Source organism: Uloborus diversus, chromosome 8, assembly GCF_026930045.1.
Source record: "Uloborus diversus isolate 005 chromosome 8, Udiv.v.3.1, whole genome shotgun sequence".
Taxonomy (NCBI): Eukaryota; Metazoa; Arthropoda; class Arachnida; order Araneae; family Uloboridae; genus Uloborus; species Uloborus diversus.
Window position 1 is genome coordinate 70,017,903 of NC_072738.1, and position 20,588 is coordinate 70,038,490.

The 20,588-nt window shown below is 34.7% G+C and overlaps 1 protein-coding gene across 4 annotated transcripts in view; it reads right to left on the reverse strand.

The window, feature by feature from the left end:
• Positions 1–4,267: 4,267 nt before the first annotated feature.
• The window catches only part of LOC129228178 (synaptotagmin 1-like), a 92,943-nt gene continuing 76,622 nt past the window's right edge, over positions 4,268–20,588 (reverse strand). For all 4 annotated transcript variants that reach the window (XM_054862838.1, XM_054862839.1, XM_054862837.1 and 1 more), the window contains exons 7-10: positions 15,065–15,182; positions 13,250–13,383; positions 10,962–11,171; positions 4,268–8,756 (exon numbers count right to left, since the gene is read on the reverse strand). In XM_054862838.1, coding sequence (XP_054718813.1) covers positions 10,980–11,171; positions 13,250–13,383; positions 15,065–15,182 — 444 coding nt within the window. In that variant the 3' untranslated portion in view covers positions 4,268–8,756; positions 10,962–10,979. The remainder of the gene's footprint in view (positions 8,757–10,961; positions 11,172–13,249; positions 13,384–15,064; positions 15,183–20,588) is intronic.

A 20,588-nucleotide genomic window follows, 5' to 3' on the forward strand; every position in this document is an offset into this window, starting at 1 on the left:
AATTTCGACCTCCCAAACTGGTTGCCCCCCCCCCCTCCCCAAAATAGACCTTTTTTCAAAGAAAATCCAATTATTTGAATATTTGATGGTATGTCCGAACAGAGTAACCGGTTGACCAGTGCGCGTTTCTTATAGAGCTATCAGTCAATGAAAACTAAAGAAAATATCCCTTGAAACACTCACTGCACTAACCACTGACGTCATCATATCAACCGACCGGTGCAACCGGTTGCTCTATGCGAACATACTTTTAGATAATTGGAGTTCTACTGTTCTTAAAGTTTTCTGGTCGAATTAAATTGTCCCGCACAGAGCCACCTATAATCACTAACCTTACATTATAACCACCTGAGGAACGGATGCTCCGTCGGAAAGGTCGAATAGGATCATCACTAAGTCAAATTGAATGATTAAACGATTTTATTTACACTGCTTGACAATTGCTAAGGAACAATTACGTTTTTTGGAATAATTAAGAATAGATAATGATTAAAGAAACAGAACGAAGTATATAGATGGTAGAGATGATGTGCCTTTATTATAAGTACAAAATAATACAGATATTACTGCATCAATTAAGTAAAAACTTAAAAATAAAAAGAAATCCTACTTAAATGATTTTCAAACAACCACAAAAAAAATTATCTGGGTCAGAATGAAGGAGACATGAGTACCTTAATATGATGTATGATTACCAGGGACACTAATGCACATCTTACATCTGTTTTCCATACTCTCCACTAATTATTGAGGAGTGCTTGGGGGATGTTTTCTTACTCCTCTCTCAAGGGCTGCGTTCGGAAACGATCCACCGGTTACACCGCGTGGTTAGTCCGGTGTGGTTATGACGTATTTGGAATTTCTCTAGGAATTCCGGTAGAACAGCTGTGTTTCCGAACGCTCGTGGTTAAACCGCGGTAGTTCTAGTTCAGCAGCAAACGACACTCCAATCAACGCGTAACTTTCATAATAGGCAAGTCACGTGCGTTACGATCAAAACATGAAACACGACCGGATTGGCCAACACAGACTTTGTGACGTTTGTGATCTCGCTAACCGCTGCCAGACAGCGGTGCCACAGGTTGCTACCAAGTCGACCGCCAGAAAACAACCGCAGTGTTTCCGAACGCGGTTAAGTGACGTCACCGGTTCCACCGCAAGCGTTTCCGAACGCTTGCGGTTGCACCGAGGCGACCGATTCGCGTTTCCGAATGCACCCAAGGCGGATTTGAGTTCTTGTTCTGTTCTGGGAGGGACGGTTCTTCGCGCAACACGTCTGCCAAGTTCTTTCCAGGCAAGTTCAATTGGATTTAAGTCAGGAAAGTAAGCAGGCCATTGCATACGGAGAATGTTTTCACTTCGCAGTGTGGCTGACAATTCGATGCTCCTGTGTGACCGTGTATCGTCGCGTCGTCCGTAAAGAGAAAGTCTGGAACTACAGCTCCCCTAAAAAGACGAACATGGTCCAGCATAACAATACATTTGCTACGTAACGCTTTCTTGTTTACATATGTGAAGCGGTGTTCTGCCACTGTGCATGATGCCCGCTCACACCATCACGCCTGTGCCATACCGATCACGTTCGCAAACAAATTTTTGTGCATAACGTGTTCCAAGCTCTCTCCACAGTAGTTGATGACCAGAATCACTTGTCACACTGAAACGAGATTCGTCAGAGAACATCACTCTAGACCAATTTTGACGATCGCAACCAACATGTTCCTTCTACCAGCGTGATCTCTCTCGACGATGGCGTGGTTGAACTTGGATGCAACGTACGGGCTTCTGTGCATACAAACCAACATTATTTACTCGCCGTGAGATGGTTCTTGCAGAAACATGTGTACCGGTAGCGGTTGTAAAATTTGCAGCTATCTGTCCAAGAGTGAAATTTATGTTCCTTCTTACCACGAGAGCTTCATAGCAATCCTATGAAGGTGTGGTGCTCCTACCACGACCCCGGCATGCTTTTGCTAAACATTTCCACCTTCAGTGGCCTTCTTTAGTCCGGAGATGGCACTTTTTGATACACCCATTACAGCAGCCACAGTGGTGACACATTGACCTGCTTCCAGTCGTCCAAACCGCTCGTCCATGATCGTAGGTACTCAAATGATGTCTTGCTGACATTTTATTCTTAAATATTTCAAGAACCAAACAGAATTTCAGAGAAAAACCTTTTTTAACATTCGCACTATTTTTGTTAAAAACCAAACAGCGTGAATTTTTTGTACGAATCTTGAGCGTGTATGCACTGTCTGTTATACAGATAACGAGTCTTGATCTATCACGCCATCTGAACTTGAATTTGTTTAAATTGGCCAGTTGGTTGAGTTACAAATTTGCATAAATCACTTGTTCCTTAGCAATTGTCAAGCAGTGTATATTTCATATTAGAAAGGGTTCAAAGAAGGGTAACTAGACTAGTAAGGGGACTTTCAGATTTAGATTATGATGCTAGACTTAAGAGGCTTAACATGTATAGCCTGGAGCAAATGAGGATCAGAGGGGACATGATCTAGTTGTTTAAATTTATCAAAATGAATGATGTTAATGGATTAAATTTTTGCACCGAAAGCAGGACAAGAGGTCATTGTTTTAAGATATTCAAATCTCAGGCTAACCTGGAAATAAGGAAAAACTACTACTTTAGTAGGGTTGTGGGCACTTGGAACAGCTTACCGGAAGAGGCAGTAAATGAGCAAAGGAGTGGATAGCTTTAAGAGGCCCACTGAATATCATTTGCGACTCATAAACACACTAAGACCAGTATAGCTGGGCCCAGAGCCCGTTGCTAGTCTTCACATTTGTATAAGTATTTATCTACTATACATAAATTGCTTGGAGCAATGGTCCCCAAACTTTTTGAGGCAAATCGTCTTTTTGGAAGTACGCTTTTCCCATAACGCCCTTTCTAAGCATTAGAAGTGTGACAGAAGAAGTGTTACTTATTCTGCTGTGCTAAGCACAAAAGTCGTATCAGCACATTTTATCGAAACTGAGTTACGGTCACTTGGTGGTTCTTTGTCACATATTTCACCTAAATACAATGTTTTATGGTCATTTTTCAGTAGGAAACATTTTTTAAACAAATCTGAAAATCTTTCATCTGAATCCAATGCATGTAAGCGCAAAACTTTAAGCGGCAATTTTGTACTTAGCACGGCAGTATTCATAACTAACAAAAAAAATTTAGTCAATCTCGTTTGTGTGCTATTGCAAAGGCCTTAGATACATTGCAGGGGACCTCAAAATATTGCAAAAGTTTAATAATTATCAAGTATAATTATTTGTAAAGTTACTTCAAAATTTCGCTCAAGGTTTACGGGAAATCACTCGCTTGAAAATAACAGAAAATAGTTTGAATTTTGAGATCTTGAATTCTCTCAAATCATGTTTTTCATAATCACGAATTGCGAATAGGACATTCGGTTTCTTGTTTCTACTAATGGCATATATCGCAACCATAATTCGAATTCAAGAAGTCAAAATGCAAACGAATGCCAGGGGCTGGATGCTGGATGTTGTTTTCAAGTAAAAGGGATTGTATCAAGTTGAGACGGTCATTTATAAATAATTCGATTCCGAGGCACATGGACGCTAGGGTGGTTCAGAAAAACTATTTTTTAGCTAGAGTCCAGGACACCCCTTATTTTATTTAGACTTACTAATAGTATTATGCTGTAAAAGTTGTAGCTTCTTACTCAAATTTTAAAAGGGTGCTCAATGACCCTTAATTTAACATTAGCCGTAGTATAGAAAATGCCACAAATTTAGACACATTTAATTTTTGCAGCTTTTTTTTGTAAATAATTATTTTATTGCAATGTATATGTATATTACTCGTGTATATTATAATATGTAGCATTGCTTTTTCATTTCAATATATTTTCAACCCCCCCCCCCCCTCCCTCCCATACTAATGAAGTTTGGGGAAGGGAGTTAGTACATTCTTTCAGTTGAAATAGGAAGCTAAAATTTTTCCAGTATATTACTATCCACAAGTCTAAAAATATTGAGGTGTGGCCAGTTATCTAGGAGAAACTTTTTTTTCTACATGTATTTTTAGACCACCCTAATGGACGCCTGCACACAGAAAAAATAAAACAGCACAGAAGCACAGAAAAATAAAATCAAAGGACGGGCACCATTCAACGGTTAAATAAAAGCAATCAGCAATTCGTAGTTGCTCAAAAAAATAAAAAATAAAAAAATAAATAAATGGAATTGAAAGATACCAAGAACAGCAAGAACAAGACACATTAAGTCCCTGTTGTTACCTTTATTGGTGATCATAAACTGAAGATATTGACAAGAAAATACCACATTCGGAGCCATCCCGTAACATTCCTATGAGCTGTGTTTAAAAAGTGAAAACAGGTATTTCTATAGAGAATCACAGTTTACATTAAAAGACTTTTCTCAATTTGTTTGAAACCATCACTCAAGATTTGAGGGAAGAGAAACAAAAATTCACCTCCATTTTTCATAGCTTAAGTATACACCAGAATAAAACAAACATAATAAAGTTCATTGACATGAGACACAGGCTATATATATTTATATATATAATTATTTATATTTATATATTTATGTTATGTATATATATATATATATGTACGTATTTATACATGTATTCAAAATGTTTTAGATAGAGAATCAGAAGAAGAGAGTAAAATTGAAAATCACGCAGTGCGTAGTTTTTCACGATGCAAATATTTTGCCCTCGTAATTTCTAATTCGCTCGTAAAAGAAGCCGATTTCGAGTTCTCGAATTTTCGAACATGTTTGAGCTACGAATTCAGGCACCTCGTTGCGCACAGTGGTGACTGCCCATAGTGAGCGGCGGGGCGACGTCTGGTTGCGTGGGGAGCGACTTTTGCCCTATGGTTCTGTGCATTGTCTGGCGGTACTAACCTGACTCGTGATGGAAGGTGAATTTTATGCCTGTCAGCCAAAAACTAATAGGATTTGATAGGTGAAAGTGTGGGGTTAGATTTATACTTCTGAAGATTTTCACGCTGAGGATTAAGGGTGACTAGTGTGGAAAAAAAAACTGAGTAACTAAGGTTATGTACTAAATAAAAATGATGAAATAGCTTCAATTTAAAAAGAAAAACCGCATTGAGTTATTTATAAATCTTTGAATGTGAATTGGTAAAATACGTGGGAGTAACTAATAATCTACATTTCAATCTTCAATGATAATTGCTCTTACCTTTTTAAAAGAACTAAAGTGCCTACATTCTATCAAGATATCGCCCACAAAACCCTTATTTTCTTGTTTATGTCTTATAGTCATGGGTTAGATAAAAGTACTCATGTATTTTCACCTCAACAGGGTTCCGACAAAACAAGTAGTTGAAATAGTTGAAATAGAAAAATGCTAAGCGACGTTTCATACCTTTAAGCTCCAGAAGTTGAAGATAGCATCTTTAATGCTTGACAGGTGAAGACGTATGTATTCACAAATACACCACAAGAATGCTCTTAAAATACTCTTTCATAGTTTGAGTTTTATAAAGCAGATTTCATTGAATATTTGATGTACTTCGTTTGCGCAAAAAAGCCTCCAGTCACGAGTTTGGAATAGACTTCATTTGGATTTGTTCGAGCACGATTAAAATGGCGGTTCTGAAACCATGTTCGAACGGTTTTTCTGAATGTTTCTAAGGGTCCTAATGTCTATTTCGTGCATTGTACGTCATTGACGTGCGGATGACGTGTTGCGCGTCATTGACTCTCGGTCCCAGCTCTTTCATGCGATTGGGGAATGTTGATTTTTTTTTTTTTTTTTTTCATCTCCTTCAATCCATTCCCTACTCACTATGGACAGCAACTACTGCGAAGAGGCTGCGTCGACAAGGGCTGCAGCTCATCCAGACATAAAATTTAAAGCCAGGGCAGAAGCTTCCATAGAAGACGAGGCAAAATGCCAATAGAATTTAGTTTCAATTTCGACAGCATTTTCAAGAATCTAACAGCTTTTTGTATTTAATCTACGCCATTTTCACTTTGAAATGCGCTTTGAAGAGTCCAGGCGCTCTGTCTACAAGAGTGCAGCCCCGTTTTATGCGAATGCTTTTTTATACTTACGACTCGATTAGACCTACGGAATTGCTTAAATCTGTACAATTAGAATAAATTGAAATTGGTTCACGTTCGTTGTCCGCTGGCGTACTTTTGACGCTGAAGAAATTTTTATATTTTGAAATTTCGAATCCACGATTCGCGACCAATGGATGTATCTACAGGATTAAAACACTTCATAAACAGTGCATGGTATGAGACGAAACAAATATGAACACATATCACAAAATAAGCCACGAACAGATATTCCATAAAACATTCGGTGTGATCCAAGAATTTTAGAAAACAACAAGAATCGTTTCGGGTACACTCACAAACGGTCTTCTGTCCACGTTCACCCCCCTTTTACTCTATACTATGGATACCTTATGAGTATTTGTACTAACTGTACAGGTACCGAAGCCAGCTCTTGCATGGGAAAAAATAAATGAAAGAAGGGATAAACCATACTTAACATCACATATAAAATGATCATAGAGGATACTGAAACATTTTTCTATTAGCTAATGTAAAGACCTGTTTAAGGCTATAGCTTTTAGGAAGAAAAATATCTTATGAAATAAAGTATAAATAAGAGGATGAATAACTTGAGATATATTCACATATCCAGCATATGAAATAACTCTTTAAAATAATGCAGTAATTCATATTAATTGGTCTATAGTGTCAACATGTTAATAAATACCATTTTATTTAAGGAATAAACCTTGAATTTCTAGCAAAACTTTGAAACTAAAAACGAAATACAAAACTTTTACAGTGGCTTTTCAATAACTGAAACATAGCACTAAGCAAAATCAAAATCGATTTCATAAAACGTAGATCAAAATAATACATTACAATTATTTGCGTAACTATTATAAATACAGCTTAAAACAAGTTTATGTACATGTACGAAGTAAATATATTAACCACTTCGTTGGCATTAAAAATATAATAATTAGTAAGAATATATATAATTTTAGAAGAATATTATACCTTAAACTTATTCAAAAAGAAATGCAGAAAAAAAATCTTCATACTTTGATATGCATCACGTACAAAATTTCATTATATTAATGCACACAAAAAAGGTAATTTTTCATATTTAACTGCCAAATTTCGTGATTCTTTTTTTTCTTTTTTTTCCAATCATCTGTTTATTAGTTTTAAAACAAAGCTATTCACTTCATGAAAAAAAAAAGATTAAAATAAGTTTTGTATTAGATTTTGTTATAAAAAAAGTTTTATCACTTAAAGCAGGGAATAAGTAAAATATACATTCATTCATTGCAAGCACATTCAAACCAAGAATGAGGCCTTACTCATTCGTATTCATAGTATAAGATAAAAGTAAAGATTCAATTATTTTAAATAATAGAGAATAAAAAGTACAATTGAATACATTATTTGACCAGCATATGATGTATCCACTAAGGTTTCTAATTTTGTTTCTGAAAAAAAGTTTCTGGTTGTTTAATATAAAAAATATAAAATTGTAAAAGTATATCAAAGGACTGACATTCGGAGATTTTCTTTAATAAATGAACGTAAAATATCTTTTTAGTGTAGGAGCAAAGTTTGAATATTAGATAAATTACATTAAGACACAGGGTACCACTAGTATAGTTTCTATATTAATAGTTGACGTTTCATGCTCGTTGATCCTTCAGCAGACCGTTTTGAGATTACAATGAAAAATATTGCACCTTTTAATTTTCAAAAATAAATAAATATGCAGTTTCTTCTTTTTTATTTCTATTTTGCGAGGTACAAGCTCCAAAAATTTAAAAACTATAACCATGCAACAGTTATATATCTAACAAAACAAGCTCATTGCGGACGTCAATAGTCATTTCAAGAACTACTGAAATCGCATAATATTCAATAACATAATATTTTGTTATTTTTTTACTTTTAGGAACATTACGTATTAAAGCTATCGAATAGCACTTGATGAACATTTTCAAATCAAAAATCTTAGTTTAAATAGTGACTCAACAATATTGGTATAGTGTCACAAAATTTTCAGTTTAACCAACCAATTTTTCATTTCAGTCATCACACAATCAAACCACGCATTTAAAATCCAACTCCCAGACGATGTCGAAAAAAATAAAAATAATTTTTAAAAAATTCCAAGATCAAGAGCCGGCTTTGGCAGATTGGTAACCATAGTAACAACAAAAATCACCATTAACAACATTCCAATTATCACTGCCATCACATTGCTAATGACACTTTAAAGTTATACACGTGATATGCAACATTATTAAAATTTTTAGTGAACATGTCAATAATTCGCTCCTACATCAAAACACCACTTTGATTTTTTTTCCCATTTTGTATCGCTACAGCAAATGTCAAACTGATTTATAAAACTTTGAAAATAAGAACGGAACATTTCAACTATTTAGTACAATATACAATTACATACAGCTTTGAGAACAAGTGTCAATGTGAAAAGCATGTATATAGCTATTAGCTATTTACAAACTCTACGTTCAACCCTATATATATATATATTATTTGTATATATATGCATGTATATTTATACATGTATATTTTTTCCTAGAATATTTTTTGGACAAAAATGTCTGAATTTATGGTTCACGCTGTCAAGCCGGAAGTTGATATTCTGAATCAATTGTGCTTGAAGAAAAACTTGGGTTATCCCTTCGAACGTTCTGGAAAGAGAGAAAAAATATAGATAATTATTAATAAAATATAGGTTATAATGATGCAACGCTTTGAATAAATGTTACTAATTGAGCTAAATTATTTTTCAAAAAGTATTTCCACACTGTAAAAAATTCCGAAACGTTACTGAATATTTCCGTGTAACGTTTTGGGATTTCAATGGCTTTTAATCACTTCCTGGAAAAATCAAGTAGAGTAAAACCTGCAAAGTTGACCACCCTTGTAAGTTGACCACCTGTCTAAGTTGATCGCTATTTTCAGGCACAGAATTAAATCTATATCATATAATTCAAACTCTATAAGTTGACCACCTGTTCAAGGTGACCACTAAAGTAGTGCACCGCAAGTGGCCTACTTATACAGGTTTCACTGTATCATTGTCAAGACGTTTCGTGAATTGCTACAAGTCGCGCGAATGCAGACTTCTCACTGTTGTGAAAAATATTTTTAGCTCCCAGTGTAAAGATGAACTGAGCGTATTTATAAAGTGTATCGTCTACAGTTCAATTACTGCCCGTCCATGCTAATTAAGCTCCCAAAAGGAGGCGAATAAGTATGGACTACGTTACTTCGCATGCTTTGCATGCGAATAAAATTCCCGTTACTCCCTAATCTGGCTTATCTTCGGACAAGTGCGCAATGCAGATTATGGAACTTTCTTTTATAAATTAGGAAGATATCAAGAACCTATTATACGAGGGCAAATCAAAAAGTCTTTGCGCCTATTTTTTTAAGCCAAAATATGGCTTGGAATACAAAACGAACATGTACATTCCCTGCAGTGACAGTTCCTTTAACCGTACCAGCCGTATCTGCTTTTTACTCGGAAGAGCGGAGCTGCTATCAGTCATTTAAGATGACGGTCGTTCTTCAGACGTCCACAGCTTATGAGCAGCGAAATGTTATTCGTTTTCTATGGAGCAAGGGACAAACGCTAATAGCAATTCGCAGGGAAATGCTCCCCACGCACGGGGAAAAGTGTCTCTCTTGGAGACTCACTTGAAGAGACACAAGGGGCGTTTGTCTCTTTTGCTCCATAGAAAACAAATAACACTTCGCTGCTCATAAGATATGGACGTCTGAAGACGGACCGTCATCTTAAATGACTGATAGCAGCTCTGTTCTTCCGAGCAAAAAGCAGGTACGGTTAAAGGAACTATCGCTGCTGGGAATGTACATGTTTGTTTTGTATTCCCAGCCATATTTTGGCTTAAAAAACTAGGCGCAAAGACTTTTTGATTTGCCCTCGTATTATACCTAGCAAAGTTTACTCTTAAGTTCCAGAGACACGACTGGCTTCAAACGGAAAGATTTCTGTTTTTTTTAGGAGGCTTCCGGAATAATTTCAAGAAGGTTATTGAACATTAGCGGAAAACGTTCCTGGTTTTTGCAGAGTATGTTACAGGTAGAAAATGGACACACCAGCTGCCCATTATTTTCCAGGAACGTTTCTGAATCGTTTTTACGGTGTAGTATTAAGTTGCATAGGTTTAATCTCCTTTTTTTCGGTCTTGCTAGAAAATCACGTCTAATAACATAATTTACAAATTGCCGGTTGAATTTAATCTCCTGGCACTTTGTTTTATTCTCTTGCTTTCCGATTTCAACTCAAGACAGACTTTGTTGCTTCTTCACTCGAGTCTGTCCGATTTTGTTGACAGTTTTTGCCAGTTGCTCTTGACATGTATTTCCTAGCTCTGAATGTTTAAATTAACGTTTCATGCTTGAACTTACAAAATTCATTGATATATCATTTAAAGTGTTGCCTGTTAAAATGAGCTAATCCCTTTGTAAAGAATTATTTTCTATTTTCGTAACGGCATTTCACTGTAAATGCCATAAGCCATAATAAATGAGTTATTTTAACTTCGTCTCTTTCTGATGTTTCACGAGATAAATACATAAGATTATTGTTTTTGAACTAACTTCAGTTTTTAGGTTGTGCTCCCACAAAATATTAGTAGGCTGGACACTAATGAACTCATACAGCTTAACAACAAATTCAACATGATTTAAATTCATTTAAATTTCAGGTAAGAGAATTATGGAATTATTTAACTCCTAAAAATACATGGTATTAAATATAAACGTTTACACTGCTGTTCTTGAGCTGTTGAAGAAGAGAAAGTTAAAAGTCTAATAACACAGGGGAGGAGAGAGGAATTCCATAATTTGGGGGAAATGTGACTCACCAGCAGAGAGGGTGAGGTTTAGTTGTCTTGGCCTTCTTCGGGGTCCTTGAGCGAATGCCATTGTGCAATTGGTCGACGGGGGGATGCAAGCATGTCCATCCAGTGGCGTAGCTCGGTTCCACTGGCGTTACATCCCAAGATCACTTTCCCAATGGGGTCCGAGGTCCCGATGCGATCGTAATCCACTACCGTGATCATCAGCTGGACTTTCTGCAACGGATGAAACAAAGTGGATTAGAAAGAAGAATCTCTTTGATTCAGATGCCGTTTCTCCAGAACTACCGGTAATCCGTCACGATTGGTGAAAAGCTACAAGAAATTGAAATTCAGGGGAAAAAAATCTTTTACCCTTAAGGCAGTGATTCTTAACCTGTGATTCGCGAACAATTTTCATGGGGTCCCAAGATGTCAGCTTTTGAAGAAGCACAGTCTCATTAAAATGAGCGGAATACGCGCATCAAATTTTTAATTTTCTCTCTCATTCAGATAGATTCGTCTCATCTGGACGTTTGAAAGTTCCATACAATCCGTGGTCAGACAGTAGCTAGTGAAAATTCATCTATACCATTTTTATAGTGGCGTAACTAAATTTATCAAAGAAGACTTCTGGATTCATTTCGTTTCGCATAATATAAGAGTTGTGAAAATCGTTTTTCTACCTTTTGTGGTCCACTTAAGGTTTAGAAGGGTACCAATGCACAAGCGATTTTCGAAGACTCAAAAATTTGAATTTGAAACAAATTCGATAAAATTTTATGCTTAAGTTCTCTGTTTAGACAACGCTCTCTTTGCACGACACGTCTTAATCGGTAAAACTTTTAGAAAAATGAAGAATCCGCGAGAATGGCCACAAAGGTCTCCAGATCTTACACTTTGTGACTTCTGGTTGTGGGGTTCACCATCATGTGTTAATAGTACCCTCGGAAACGCTAAAATGCTTTTTGACTCTGTGCAAGCTTATTTCCATCGTCTGACAGCTATAATTCTCAATGATAGGAAAAGACATTAAATAGCTGTCATATTGAAGTACTTTTTCAAATCAAGATCAGCTGTATTATATTATGCCATTAATTTCACTCCAGTGCCACCTTTTAGTCAAAAATGTAATTAATATGATTTTTTTTCATCATAAAAAAAATTCCCCGTGTTTCTAAGTATTCGTATATTTATCCTTATAATTATAGGGTTTAAAAAATCTATTGACTTTTGGATCACCCTGCAAATACCTGAATAAATTCTGTTTTTATTTACCAAACCGTAAAAGAAATTATATTCATGATAAGTTAACAAACAATAAACACGTAAATACACAAATATAACACACATATGCACATAAGAAAAGTTAAAGTAAAGATATTTATATACATTAAATATTTAAAAAAGGAATAAATACTTTTAATGGCTAAAAACCATTTCTCGCAGAAAATATTCTAAGTGAATAAAATTATTTTTCAACGTGAAAATGTGTCTCAGTAAAAATCATTTTTCAAATAAGGAGGATACTTAAATACTTTTACAGCTTTTTAAATATATTTTTTAAAGTAAAGACAATTAAGTATTTCCATTGATAGAATCGCTTTTCAAATGGCCGTGACATAAGTACAGTTTTAAGATTTTTAGGTATTTTCATTGATATAATCGTTTTCCGAATGGCACGAACTTAAAAACAGTTTTAGGACATTAACATCATTTTTGAAAACAGCAAATATCTTCCAGGTCTTAAATTCTTATTTCTGAGAGTAAGGACATGTGCGTGAAAACGATTCTTCAAAGAGATGTTCAAGTATTTTGTTTCAAAGAGAAAGGATATGCTAAGTGCTTTAAAGCTTGAATATCATTTTCTGGAGAATAAGACGGTTTCAGAACTGCACTAACTCTGGGTACAGTTTCGGGGAAGCATAGTATTTTCATTGATTATATTAATTGATTGAACATTTTCATTGATATAATAGTTTTCCAAATGGCAAGAACTTTAAAACAGATTTAAGACATTAACATCATTTTTGAAAACAGCAAATGTCTTCCAGGTCTTAAACTCTTATTTCTGAGAGTAAGGATATGTGCGTGAAAATGATACTCTAAAGAGTGTTCAATATTTTTTTAAAGAGAAATGCTAACTGCTATTAAAGCTTTTTCTAGCTTTAATAGCACTTAGCATTTAATAGCTTTTTCTAGAGAGTATGACGGTTTCAGAACTGCACCAACTTTGGGTACAGATTCGGGGAAGCAGTGAAAATGGGCAGCAGAATACACACAGACGTGCAGCTGCTGTACGGATGTGTACTCACCTGTATCTGTTCGAAGGGAATCTCAAACGTAAAGGATTCATTATAGTAAGGGTTCAACGTGCACTTCTTGATACTCGTTTTCTTCTTTTTGATTCTTTTGCCATTCATCATGATGGCAATTTTGACGTACGGATCTGGCAATGAAAGAGAGCAAAAATCAGATGAGGAGGTGAATGAAACATAATTTCAACCCATAAATGTGCCATTTTTGTAGTACATTTTAAAATGTGTCCTTTGACTTTGAATTTATGTTCAAATCATGAGAAAAATACTTCAAAATAATTCATAGTTTAATTTAGGTACGGTTACAGTTAAATAACCATCTGATAAAATCGGGCTATAATTTAAAAAAGCAACTAACAATAACTTATCATCAAATGTCCCAAAAGATTGGTAGAAATTATAAAAATGTCCTATTATTTAAATAGCAGTAAAACTTTATTCGTCACAGAATTAAAAGAGTCATTTTCAAGTACACTAAACTAAAATTTAAAAAATTCCTACATTTGCGAATGCCAAAAAGATAAATCTATTTTTGTTTTCCATCAAAATGGTACATCAGATTCCATCAGATTTAATAGCATCTTCCGTGGGTATTTTCTCTGTTATTGGCAGCTAGAGTTTCAATTTGTTCAAAAATTATTTTAGAAAACTAAATTGGCTATGTTGACAAATGGCAATACAATGCATTGAGGGTTAATTGCGTAATAATGTGCAAGTTATTTAGATAAATTTTAAGGTCGTAAGAGAACCGTTTGATGTCAATAGGATGACTAACCAAAATTAAGAATGAAGAACTTTTAGGTGCATTTGTAAGGTGACTTAATTTTTCGCACAGACAACGTTTTCTTGAGCATCGTTCTGAGCATCTGGCCCATGTTCAAAATTCATGCATAAATTTCATTTATAAATATAAAGCTCCAGAATATGCGCTGGCAGGTATAACGATAGAGATTTTTTCACGGCGTGAAAATACTGCTGGACATTTTTGGAGAAGTAAAGTACACGAAAACAATAAAGACCATAAATAATGATCAATTCCACAAAAAATTTACTTTCTAATCACAAAAACCACGCAATAGTGAAATAATAAAATAAAATAAAATATGAAGCAATCGAATCAGCATTGTAAAAAAGTTTCTGGGGGTATTAATTTTTTGCCTTCGTGCCCCCGTGATCGAAATATGAGGACTTAAAATTGAGCCGAAATTTTAAGAAAGTTGCCAAATTTAGCGAGTTTCGGTGAGTAATGGAAGACATCTTTAACACGATTCGAAGATGTATGCAGACTGAAATTGCATGATCAAATTTTCTCAAAAATGGCTAACTGAGCCATTGCTCTACTCCAACACCCTGTCTAGAAATCACTGTAGTCTCACTGTAAGTTTCCATGTAGACGCCATTTTATAAAAGCGCCCATTTTATTTTGGATTCGGACATTATGAAGTCCGCTGAGCTTCTAATTGTCACTAAATTTTAAAATCGTAGCTTGCAAAAAACAGTGTTGAACCTGGTAATCAAATGATATTGTGTTATTCAAAGTAGATTTTGACGAATATTATCACGTTCATTGTAACTACTGTTTACTTTAACTATCATCTACCGTAACTTTAGACTACAGTTATGGTAGGCAAAGGTAAACTGGCGGCATTGTGAGGTCTACGGAGATGCTAATCACAACATTACGACTCTGCCAGGTTAGGTTTGCCCCAACTATAGTGCCTTATGAAAATTTCAGCTAACCGCATCAGTGACTGAGATTCGAGTATATAAGTTGATTGTCGGTTTCGAATCAGTAACAAAAATAATACTTACCAGATAATCCTCCGACGTCCATTTTTTTCAGGTTTTTAGCTTCTAGAATGACTACAGTTAATTTCCCAGCAGTTGGTACGTATCGTAGAGAGAAGCAAATATCTCCCAACTTGTTTTCCTGCAAAGAATCATAAACATATTAATTATTGGGCCATAGAGAGTCGAGATGACTTGCAGACAAACCATAATCACCGCAGAATGCCAAAGGACATCAAAGAAACAACCATTTTAATCGCTAAGTTAAGTAGGCAGCCAAAACTACATCGAATTGACTATAACCGCTACTCCTTGTGCGTTTATCCATCTTTTGCAATTATTTTCTAAAGTTAACTTTCGCAAATAGCAACATGACATGGTGACGCACAGTGTTACTCTTCACGAACAGAAATCTCATCTTTTTGCACAGTAGCCAACCTTTCTCATAGTAAGGAAGTTGATAGAAAAGCCAATTTATGTTGCAATTGAAGGCGAGTGAGTGTGTGTAATGTATTATTGACTAGTCTGTTTTACCCCGAATATAAGAATATTACGACATTATCTAGCAGAAAATTTCAGAAAAAAACTTACTTACAGGGAAGACATATTCATGAATGAAAGATAAATGATTAACTTCGAATAATGCCTAACACACCTCAAGAACAATGCCCGAACGAAAAGATTTTCATTGACAAAGGAAACCTTCAGGGCGTTTACGAAGGAAATGCAATGGCCTGGCTTATAACCGGGAGTAGGGATTTTCAATAGCAGCAGTTTACATTAAACCCTCCAATACCTTCTCTGAACAATCCCACTTCGCACCAGGTAAGGAGTAGATCCAAAATTCTACCTGCAATGATCCGCTTTTATGCCTTCTTTTGTGAGTGTTTCATTTTAAAGTACCCTCAATGAGCCAGATTTTTGGTCAGGTTCCAACTAAAATAGTTTTGTGTGAAAAGATTACAGCTTTAAAAGACACAAGAAAGGATTTTTGGTGAATCACCATCAAGCAGTGAGCATCTCGCCCTTGTTCAAACTTCATTTATAAATTTTCTTGAATAAGTAGCGGGACAGTTTTGCATAAAGGAAACGTTTAAAACCCCACATAATCCTTCGATTTCTAACGGACATAAGTGGTTTAGTTGCAAAATCAAGCTACAAATGCACATTTCATTTACCTAGAATCCTATAAGATCTGTGTCGTTTGGTGAAAGAGATTTCCATTGCAAGAACAATAAAAAGATTTCTTCTGTGAAAAAAAAAATAATGATTTAATGTGAAAGAAATTTTCAAGATGAGAAATTAGTCATCAAAGAAAAAAAGAACATAACAGATAACAAATTAGCTTAATTATGAAAATAAGCAGTAGAAAGCTAATTTTTTAAAAGAGTATAAATGTTTTCAATGGGAGTAATACTAAAATTCAGTTATTTGCGCACTAATGTCCCCCCCCCCTTAATGTTTAAATCTCCCAAGATCTCGTTTTTGTTTTGTCATGAAATGGCATGTGATTTTTGAGTTATTTTTCTCTCCCTGTGTAAATTAAGAGCATAAAAGAAAAAAAAATGATAAAAACCATTTGAAAAAATGCTAGCGCGCGTGATTATTGTAAATGCAATTAACACCAAGAAATGATGCAAACTATATCAAATATGGTCATCAGGCTCTTCAAACCTGTTTTCGAGCAAACAATTTATGTACAAGTGGGGCTTTAGTGTCTGTCCGGTAGATAAAATTCTCACACAAAATCACTTACAAGGACCTGATCAGAACAGCCAAAGCCTGATGTGAGCAGGTTTAACATCAGAATTTTACTTACTGTTCAGAGACTAAAGCCGTTATTATCGCACACGTTCACAAGTAACGTCAGAATTTTGATCGCATTGTGTTCAAGACCATTGATTATAACCTTGTTCTCTTATTCAAAATCCTTCAGAGCCCTGCGGTTTTTCAAATAGGAGAACCACATCTTACTTTATTGACAGTGCTGTAGCGAGAAATTTTTCATAAGGAATGTTCAATGAAATTTCTCGAAATTGAAGGCAGAAAAGCGCAATTTCAGTCCCTTGCACGTGTGTTCATACATACATTTAATTTGATTCATGGGAGGGGTATGACTCCCTATCCTCTCCCCTTTGTGCTACTGTTTGTGGTTACCATTTATAACGTGTCCATATTTTTAGCAGATGTAGCGTTTAATTGAATAGCTTTCGATTTGGTTGTTTCTTTGAAGTCACAATTCAATGAAAAACATTTAGAAGATAGCCTACGCTAAGGTTACTTTAAGAGATAGTTAACAGGTTCTTGCTGTCTACTACTGCTTTTGGTCCTCAATCACAAAGGGACACACACAAAAGGATTGGAATCTCATTTAACGTTAAGGCCAAAGAAAGCAGACATCAAACAAAACCGAAACATAAAAGTGAAAAGGAAAGGAAACGAAAACTAAGTCGCGCGAGCCAAGCAAGCAACGATGCACAAAAACGCAACAATTCACAACCACAAATGACATCCAAAGAACAACATAGATCCACCAGCTATACTTACAAATATGGCGGAGCAATCGTGACGTCACGAGACAAGAATAAGGTCCAATGGAGATTGAAGAAATGGCAAAAACAGCAGGATTTGGTTTTTGAGGAAGAAAAATTATACAAATCAATTTATAAAAATAATAAAAAAATTAAAGCATTGTTGATAGATTTGAAGGCTTCATCATGCTGCACAACAACACCGGTTCCATTTCGGCTGCTCGAGTTAAAAAAGGATCGGAGACTCTTGTCCACTTTCCATTATTTATCATTGTAAGTGAGTATTTTCCATAGAAGGTTCCTTAAAATTTCAAGTTGATGTAATTTTTTTTAAAAATCATGTTAATTAATAAAATATTTTAATTATTTTTTTCTTCAGTGGAAAGGGATTTCTACTATCTTATAATTGCAATGCGTATTTTAATTAACATCTTTTCTTTCAGGAGAAGGACGATTTTTAACTTTTTCTAATTGTAAGGCTTTTTTTTTTTTTTTTTTTTTCTCACCGGAGGAGGAGGTTTCCGTTCTGCTCAAACTGTGATGGGAATGATAAATTAAAATTTTTTCTTCAAGGGGAGGAGATTTTTCGTCTTTTCTTTTTTAAACTGCAAAACCTATTCATATTGAGTTTACTTCTTTCAAGGAGGGAGGTTATCGTTTGGTTCTATTTTAAAAGCGCATTTCAGTGAAATTATTTTTACTTCGGAAGAGGGAGTTTTTAGGGACTGCAGTCGTTATTATAACAGGGTTTTTCATTATTTTACGGAACTTCGTTGCAATTTGGGTTAAAGTATAAGTGTTTAGGTTAAGTTATGTGTTTTAGCTTTAAAAAAAACTATTCTTCTTAATGGGAGGTAGGCAGGGAAATTTACATAAGCAGCTCAAGGCACTTCTTATCAAAATATTTTCGAACGAAAAGTTCATAATATTTTTTGTACAAAAAATAACAGATTAATATTTTGAACAAATTTAAATGTGCCAAATTAAGACACGAGGATCGTTGTTTAAAGATTGGTGGGTAAATTATTTTTGTAAGAAAAAAATCCTAAATTTTTTCAATAAGTGTTATTCGTTCATTACTTTACTGCATGTTTAGAATTATTAATGAACTCTTTAATGACTAAAATTGTTAGCAACGTTTAAAAATTGATTGATTATTATGCTGCTGCATATTGATTAAATGAATGAGAAAATGCATTTCTCCACTCTTTGTAGTAAGCTGATGTTAAAACAAATGATTAAATTGTTTTCAAGTTCAAATCGGTAATGTTTAATATTAGCGCATTAAAATGTCACTATCATAAAAAAGAGCGAACATTTACTAGGAAAATTCGGACAACACGTAAAATCAAGTCAAGTTTTAAATTCTGGGTTCTTTTTACATGACCATTAAAAAATTTTAACCAACTCTCCCGTAATAGTAAAAATTTTTAAATGTTTTTTTTTTTCTCAATGACTTTTGCTTTTGAAAAGTTGTACCCTTGTGAAGTCATTTTCCTCTCAGCTGTAAATTAGTTATTTTTTTAAATTATTATTTGAACGGTAACATAAGTTTGAGGATTGTACTTTTTCAATAAATAAATAGTTTGTAAAATACTGAATTTATAAATTGAATTTAAACTTCTATTGTGTTTTGAATTTATAAGAAGTATAAATTTAATACCTCTATAAAACTTGATCTTTGTTAGTAATTATTTGTTGGAGGTCAAGCAATCAGTTTAGTAACATCAGAAAAAAAAATTTAAATGCCACACCAGATCTTGCACTCCAAGCTGAATTTTGCACTCCAAGCTCTTTCACTTTTTTCTTTAACTAATATAAGAAAAAAAATATTGGATTTGAAAATTTTAGAATTTTGATTGATTTGCACGTTTTGAGGTGCGCTGAGTCCATTTTGTCCTTTTTTAGAAAATGTCTGTGTGTCTGGTCTGTCTGCATATGTGTGACGGTTTTTTTTTTTTTTTTTTTTTTTTTTGCCGCTTCAGAGAAAAAATTCTACATGAAATCGAACGAGCTTTAGTGCACATAGTAAACCCAATGTGAATTGATGCACATTAGTTTTTGGTGCCAATTTCCTCCAAGGGGGTGGAGCAATCGAGCGTTTTCCCCGTTTTGTGTGACTGCTATACTTCAGGAAGAAACGAGTAAAAATAAGCAACAATTGGCTCACAAATAGAACCTAAAAGGTACATGTGCTGATTGAATTTTAGTGCTAATTTCTCAAAGGGAGATGAAGCAATCGAACGTTTTTCTACCCTACGTGTGACTGCTATACCTCAAGAAGTTAAAAATGGAATCAAGGAAGAATTGGTACATATTTATAGTTTTAGGGTATAAAAGCTAATTTGATTTTGGGGCCAACAGTTCAAGAAGGGTGGTGCAATCGAACGTTCTTTCATGTTCGTTGTGACTGCTATATCTCAAGAAGTAATGTTACGATTTCGATGAAATTTAGAAGAGAAGTGAAAATACATGGAACTAGCCGATGATTCAATTTTTGCTTTAATTGCTTTAAAGGGACTGATTCTGGTTTTCTTTTGCATTTAATTAAATAAACAATGTGAAAGATAAATCACGTTGAAAAGTTTAAGAATGCCTCGTGCAAGCGTATCACGCGATTTAATTGCTGCAGACAATAGGAGAAATCTCTATGATTTATAAATTTCATCTGTTGCCATCTTCTGTTTGTTAACAACTAAAACGTTTGTGACTAATTCAAGCAAAGCTTTTAAAATGATTTTGTATTTCCGCTCTTTGGTTCTGCTTTTGCTACTAGCAAACCTTTGTTTGTGCGATCATACGTTAGAGTCAACAATTCATAAGTAAAAAATAGAAGAAAGTCTTGTGATAGCCTCAGCATACCAGTTTTTTCCAAAATCAATGAAAGAGTTTCCACAATGCTTATTCAAAACTTGTTGTTAATTTATGCGTATATTTCGTGACGTCTATATTTTACTTAACTTGTTTCACGTAAAATTCACGTAGAGTTTGCCATAACAATTTCAAATTTTCAATCT